Below are 7,514 nucleotides of genomic sequence, written 5' to 3'. Positions count from 1 at the left end.
AACCAGTTAAAAAAACATAAACATGGAATACAAAGGAAGAAGCAAAGCAAGCATTTAAAGAACTCTTAAAAGAAAAGGTATTTCAGTCAACTATTCTTCATGCTTTATTGAACTACAAGAACTGCATTTGCCAAACCAGTTAAAAAAACATAAACATGGAATACAAAGGAAGAAGCAAAGCAAGCATTTAAAGAACTCTTAAAAGAAAAGGTATTTCAGTCAACTATTCTTCATGCTTTATTGAACTACAAGAACTGCATTTGCCAGGAATTGCTAGACTTTTTTTTTTTTTGCGAAGAATTTCTCACTGTTGCGGAAGAGGACTTTGTACTAGGCAAGAAATGAGGGAAAAGAACACTACAGTGAAAACAATACGCAGTTTAAACTTTTTTTTCAGCTCTTTGGGTGAGTGGGGAGGTGTTGAGTTTTCATCAGGGCTCTCAGTTCAGGTTTTTCTTATTTTCTTCCTTTTACATGATCCCCACACTGTAATGCAAACTTGTAATCTGGTCTTTGTCCAAAATTCAAACTGGAACAGTGAGGGATTTGACGGACAGCTTCACTAGATGCTTTGGAGACAGTGTAGAGGTCCATATGGAAGAAGGACAAACTGTTAGATTTAGTATGCAGTGTTTCCATAAGCTAGTATGATTTAAAGACACTTTTTTTTCCCCTATGAAGTAGTAATTCTAAAACTGTATTTAAGTGTTGTGGAAATTATGGTTGCCAATATTTTTGTCTTGACAGTGAGATACATTTCTAACAAAAGTACTGCCTGATCGTCTGGCCCCTCAATTTTTTATCTTTGTTTTAAAGATGGAGAAGAAGTGGGAGTAAAATGAGGCTGGCTTTGGTTTTCCCTCAGAGTATATGGGATCTGTTTGTGTTTTGTCTAGTGAGTCAACATAATTGTACAGTAGACAAACTTCCAGAAGAATTTATTGTAGAAATAGCAATAATCCCAAAAGTATCTTTTTTTGTTTTCCATGTTGACTGTTAGTAAAACTTAAAAAAAAAAAAAAGTGACAAAGAATGGTGTCTTAACCTTGAAAGTGTAGTGCTTTTTTTAATTATTATTTGTTTTGGAAGAGCTATTTTTTAAGGAATCTGTCATTGTTGGATGTTGGTTCCATATCTAATTAATTAATTATTTAATGTCTTCACAGCGAGTACCATCCAATGCTTCTTGGGAGCAAGCTATGAAAATGATCATTAATGATCCTAGATACAGGTACTGCTTGATTCTTTCCTCGTTACATTTCTACACAAATACTGTTTTAGGTAGTTTGACTTCACTGATGTAACTTTTGATTGTTTTAATAGATATTTGTGCCTTTGTGAATGTGTACCATTGTCAGGGAACTTTGTTCCTTTAGTACATAAAGAAATGGAAGTCCTAGGCTTAATTTTTCATTTGGAAAAGATGTGGCAGTTGTATTTCTTGCTCTTTAAATGATTTTCTTGGGAATAAAAGCACGCATTTACAATGACGGAGCTAAAGGCTTTCTAGATTACTTTTTTTAAATGGGTGGCTGCTATGACCATTGGCAGACAAGTGGTTGATACCCATGATAAAAATAGCATTGTAATGTGAAATGTGTAAATGCAACCTGAAAGCATGACAGTAGCTTGTGTTTTATTTTTAACTGCTTTTATTAGTAAGTGCTTGTTTTTATTACTTTTTTGAAATGACTTTCCATAATCCTGAGGGAGAGACAGTGTGGTGACTGGCCATTTAGATCAGATTTCATTTTTCTCAAAAATCTGGATTATTCAGATCTGTTATCTTTTGGCTCTTTGGTTTTGTTTTTCTAATTTAATTCCCTTTTGTATAATTGATGTTGTTTTCTTTTTCTTTGATATGAAGTGCTTTGGCAAAATTAAGTGAAAAAAAGCAAGCCTTTAATGCTTACAAAGTTCAAACGGAAAAAGAAGAGAAAGAAGAAGCAAGATCAAAATACAAAGAAGCTAAAGAATCCTTCCAGCGCTTTCTTGAAAACCATGAAAAGATGACATCCACAACAAGATACAAGTAAGACTGATCTTAAATGAAGTTCCAGCCTTCACTAGCTTGCCAAGTTAACAGTCAAATCTTGCTGGCTTGCTCTTGGTGAATGCTAACCTTTGTATGCGCTCAGCCTGGAAAAGCCTGGAACTAAAATTTTTATAGGAACGCAAATATTTTCATAGACCCAGGCAAAAAAACAACTCAAATGAGTGGTGTGCTGATGATAGTGGTTTGAGCTTCTAATAAGTAGAAGAATAACACTGAGAGGAGTTTTATATTACATCTGCCATTAAGAACAAAGTAGTTCTGATAGCTTGTTCATGGAAGTTCATGCCCAAAGGGAGGTATAGCTAATAAGCCCATCATGGAAAATTTCATATATCTGATTTCATATAATGTTTGCTAGAACAGTGGTGTGAACCTGTGCTAGCCTTTGATAAAAATTCTAATGTAATGCACTGCAGGTGGACTTGCCCTTCTCTGGAGAGGAGTGTATAGTGGCATCAGCTTTAGTTAACTGTTTCCTTTGTTTAGAAGAGATAGAAAGCTGTCACAGAAGAAGTTGCCCAAGACAGAAAATTCGGGAGATGTCGTACAAAAACATTACTACTTACAACAGAGTGCATTTAATGTTATTGTAAGCCAATGGGACAATTTAAGTCAGTGTTCACCAATAAATGATTGTATGCTTTTCTTTGTTTTGTACAGAAAAGCTGAACAAATGTTTGGGGAGATGGAAGTCTGGAATGCGATATCTGAGCGTGATCGTCTTGAAATTTATGAAGATGTCTTGTTTTTTCTGTCTAAGAAAGAGAAGGTAACTTTCAAACTTACCTTTCCACTTGTTATCTGTAAATTAGTTTATACCTCTTACTAAAGAAATCTTGCAAGCAGTGCAATTCTAAGTGTTGTTCAGGGACAGTCAAAATGCAAACAGAAGGGGAGGAATCTGTAGGAAAGGCGTGGAGAAGCAAATGAGAACATTGCTGTGAACCATATACTGCTTACAGGTCAAGTTACCCCCTCTCCAAAGGGGGAGAGGGAGAAAAGAATAGAAGGAGGCAAGGTTTATCAGCTGTGAGACACTGTAGAGAGGGGGGACTTCAGTTTAGAAAGCTGTGACGGGGGAGGGGGACAAAGAAAAAAGCATCGATGGAACTTTTCAAAGCTATGACTGGTTTTGTAGATGTGAATTTGGAGACAGTTGTTCCTTATTTCTCTTGTTATGTAGCACGTAAGGGGTATAATAACGTTAGCAGGCAGAAGGTGATGAATCTTTACCCGAACAAACTATCGGAAGTTCTGTTCCTGCACAGTACACAACTGAAGTTGTGGAACTAACTGCTGCAGGGTAACATTTTGGAGATCAAAACTTCCTGAAAAGCTATCTGTCTGAAACTGGGCAAGCACGCTAGGAGTAGATCACTCTTGTTACCTTTCCCTAGTGATGATGAACTCCTGATTTGACCCTGTATGGAAGATACCATAGCAGTTTCTCTGAAAGGTCTTTGTTCTTATTGAGATATGTTGCTGCTAATTTTGCAATGTGTTTAATTTTTAGTATGATTTTAATAAATTATATGATGGCTTTTATTCTGAACTGCTCCGAATCAGACTGTGAAACTATCGTGGGCTTGTTACAGAAAGCTGTGTTTCCTTTAACCTCAGTGGTACCATACCGACTGTTGGGATCTGGCCCTTAACTGTATCTGGTCAGTTCATCTTCACTGAAATGTGGTAGTGATGCTAGCACTCACCAGCATCCTTGGGTAGTCGGAAAACAGGCAATTACAAGCAAACTGTGTAGCAAGACTATTTCTGAAATTGATTTAAGTGAGACACGTGTTAAGGTCCACACTTGCTAGAAAAGCAAAACAAACAGAAAGAGGCCAGCCATCCAAACAGCACTGCTTAAGGAATAACCTACGATTAGCACGTCTGGTTTAGATCTGCTCTTCAGCAGCACAGTGGGCCATAGCACCTTGTTGCAGCACTGACTGTTTACTGAACGTACTGGCAGTTTCCTAGCAGTGTCTCTAAAAGATGAGCACCCTTTCTTGAGCTTTTCCTGTCTATCGGGAACAGTCAGAGATAATAGTACTGAAATGGTTTATCTGTGGATGCAAGCGATAATAGTATGTAAAAATTGTATGTAAGTCAAAATTGTATGTAAGTCCAAATTGTATTACGTTGCTGTGCATGTAAATGAAAGGTTAATTTTGTGTTTTCTTAGAGAACAAACTTTGAGGGGTCGTGTATTTCTGTCTATACAACCTCAAAAAAAAAAAAAATCATTTTTTCCTCAGGAACAAGCCAAACAGTTACGAAAGAGGAATTGGGAAGCTTTAAAGAACATACTAGATAACATGGCTAATGTCACTTACTGTACTACTTGGTCGGAGGCTCAGCAGTATCTGATGGACAATCCTACCTTTGCAGAAGATGAGGAGCTTCAGAGTACGTAAAAAGTCTATGCGTTTCTTTTGGAAGAGGGAATGGATTTGTCTTTAGCAGCGAGGATTCCTGACTAAGTATGGCTTGCTCTTGCCCAGTCCAGGGCCGCTATGACAGTTGCTGAGCAGCCTGTATAAAGGAACTTGTCTTGTTTTGTTCCTAGGAAACAGATGTCGGCTTCAAAAACCATTACTGATTAATCTTGATGATAAAGCAAAGGATGCCTTTTTCATGGGGATTGAATTGCCTTAGTAATTGTTAGTTAGCCTTTGAAATTTGAAGTATTATTTGACAACATAATCTGTGTTGCAAATACTTCTACTACCTTCTGCTAGACTGAGATCCTGCTGTGTTTGTTTTCCCAGAAAAAGTAATTGTTTTTACTCTTCCAGAGTAAGAAGGTAGTTTTTCCATTATGAGCACATTTTTCTTATAAACGAGTCGATCCTGTCTTTTAAGAGCAGCATATGCATTTACACAACTGCTAAAGCATTTGACAGATATTCTGTGTTCTTACTGCTGTCCTGTGGTTTTAAGATACCTGTGGTAATGCAGGGAGATGCACGAGTGCTCATCCACAATACTTTCCTCATAAAGGCTTCTGTGCTCTGTATTGGCAAGGATAATTTATCCAGGCTGGGGGAGGTTGGTTTTTGCTGCTGCGCACGTCTTCATGTATTTCAGTGCTCAGTGAAACTTCTGCTCACAGTAGCAATTGGCAACCGTTATCTCATAGCAAGAAACTTTCTACAGTTAGTGGGAAGAAATACCTGATTTTTACTCTTATCACTGTTGTTATCTGTTGCTAGACATGGATAAGGAGGATGCACTGATCTGTTTTGAGGAACATATCAGGGCATTGGAAAAAGAGGAGGAAGAAGAAAAACAGAAAAGTTTGCTTAGAGAAAGAAGGCGGCAGCGTAAAAATAGAGAATCTTTTCAGGTTGGTGGACTTCCTTTTTCTGTCCTAGACGTGTCATGTCATTAGATATTCCGTGCAGTTTTTTATTTCTTAGGGTAGGCTAACGGGTGCGTATAACCTGTCAATTATCAGCGTTGCAGCATTTTGTCTGCTGTATAATATATCTATTTGCCAGAAAGCTGCAAGAGTAGGGGAAAGTAAGGGGAAATAGATTTGAATGGAAAGGAAATGCAGTTGGAACATTGTAAATGGTGGAGGAAGGCAGAAGAAATGATGATGTAAAAAATGATTTTTCAATCACATTTGAACAAAAATGGAATTCCAATTATCAAGAGTATCCATTCCAGCTGTTAGCCAAGTGAAAGTATGATGAGTGACTACAACTTTCCGTTTCACTTGCAATTATCAAGAGTATCCATTCCAGCTGTTAGCCAAGTAAAAGTATGAGTGATTACAACTTTCCCTTTCACTTGTTATTTTGTAGCTATTTTTAGATGAACTGCACGAGCATGGACAATTACATTCAATGTCCTCTTGGATGGAGTTGTACCCAACCATAAGCTCTGACATCAGATTCACTAATATGCTTGGTCAACCTGGTAAGAATACTGTCTCTCCCAACCCTGTAGAAAGTAAGGTAAAGGTCTTGGATTTGGGGCAGAATAGCACAGGGTTATTTGTATATTTTCTAACTGTTTAAAAAAATGCAGCTCTTTTATTAGAGCTAGCTTTTGACTTATCTAGTTTTTTCATCAGGATCAACAGCACTTGATCTTTTCAAGTTTTATGTTGAAGACTTGAAAGCACGTTACCATGATGAAAAGAAGATAATAAAAGATATCTTAAAGGTGAGAGGGGAAAATGCTCCGTTACATGGTTTCTTCTTTTAATGCCAAATGTGTCATTCACGTGAACTCTTTGCTACTGGGAGGTGGGATTTCACATTGCATTAGTGTCACGTGCATTAGCACTGAAGTGAGAGTTCCTGACTTACCTGATGCCAAAGAAGCACTTTTCTTACAGGATAAAGGATTTGTGGTTGAAGTGAATACTTCTTTTGAAGATTTTGTTACGGTCATCAGCTCAACTAAAAGAGCTACTACTTTAGATGCAGGAAATATCAAGCTGGCTTTCAACAGTGTAAGTACTAATATATAGGAATGTTCAAAAAACTATAATATGGAATCTCTTGTAAAAACAAGAATTGGCACTTAGTTTCACTGTATTGCTATGACTACTTTCGTAATGTTTGAGGGATGCTGTGCTTTAGAGTTGCTTATCCTGATACCAGTTCCCAAAATAAAGATTGCAGAGGTACATCTTCATTCAAACCACAAACATTTCAACTTGAGAAATTCTGTGGTAGGAATTAAATAATGTGTTCTCATTTATACATAACTTTTCTCATGAGGGATTTTTTTTGTGTGTGTGTGTTTCTGTAATTCTGGCTTGATTGTGTATTAACTCTATTTTAGATTCTGTTTGAGAAACAGCAGTTGCATGCTTGAAGAATAAGTAATTGGTTAATTTTCCTGTACGCCCAAGTGACTGGTAGAAAACCCTAAAGGTGAACTGTCGTTGGGCTTTCCAAAAATTGCATTAAACTGAATTACTAGTCTTCCATTTTGATATCTTTCAAATGATCTTACAACTTCTGTTTGATACAGCTGCTAGAAAAGGCAGAAGCCCGTGAAAGAGAGAGGGAAAAAGAAGAAGCTCGCAAAATGAAGCGGAAAGAGTCTGCCTTCAAGAGTATGTTGAAGCAAGCTACTCCTCCAATTGAATTGGACGCTGTCTGGGAAGATGTATGTATCGTTGCTTAATTATGAAAGTCTTTCCAAATATATTTAACAGGCTGCTGCATGCTGGTGCTTTTAGAAGTAAATCTAGATTTCTCTAAACTCTTAGTGTTTCTGTTTATATAACTTAGACCCATAAAAATTGTCCTGTCGTCTCTTCAGTAAAATTTGAAGTTTGATGTGAATAACTTCATTCTATTGATACTTTTGTTTGAATACAATTTAAAAAAAAAACAGCAACAAAAAACCCCCTAAACCCAACCAACCAACCAAAACCAACCATGCACCCCCCACCCCCCCCCCAAAAAAAAACCACACACCCCCAAAACCA

The 7,514-nt window shown here is 37.2% G+C and overlaps 1 protein-coding gene across 1 annotated transcript in view; it reads left to right on the top strand.

Annotated features, from left to right (window-relative positions):
* The window catches only part of PRPF40A (pre-mRNA processing factor 40 homolog A), a 25,815-nt gene that overhangs the window by 12,518 nt on the left and 5,783 nt on the right, over positions 1–7,514 (top strand). The window contains 10 exon segments of the mRNA XM_009273147.1: positions 120–210; positions 1,167–1,231; positions 1,868–2,032; positions 2,717–2,825; positions 4,315–4,465; positions 5,272–5,405; positions 5,869–5,983; positions 6,141–6,232; positions 6,408–6,524; positions 7,052–7,189. Coding sequence (XP_009271422.1) covers positions 120–210; positions 1,167–1,231; positions 1,868–2,032; positions 2,717–2,825; positions 4,315–4,465; positions 5,272–5,405; positions 5,869–5,983; positions 6,141–6,232; positions 6,408–6,524; positions 7,052–7,189 — 1,177 coding nt within the window.

Source organism: Aptenodytes forsteri, unplaced genomic scaffold (assembly GCF_000699145.1).
Source record: "Aptenodytes forsteri isolate BGI_AS27 unplaced genomic scaffold, ASM69914v1 Scaffold174, whole genome shotgun sequence".
NCBI classification, from domain to species: Eukaryota; Metazoa; Chordata; class Aves; order Sphenisciformes; family Spheniscidae; genus Aptenodytes; species Aptenodytes forsteri.
This window is presented reverse-complemented; position numbering and strand designations above follow the sequence as displayed.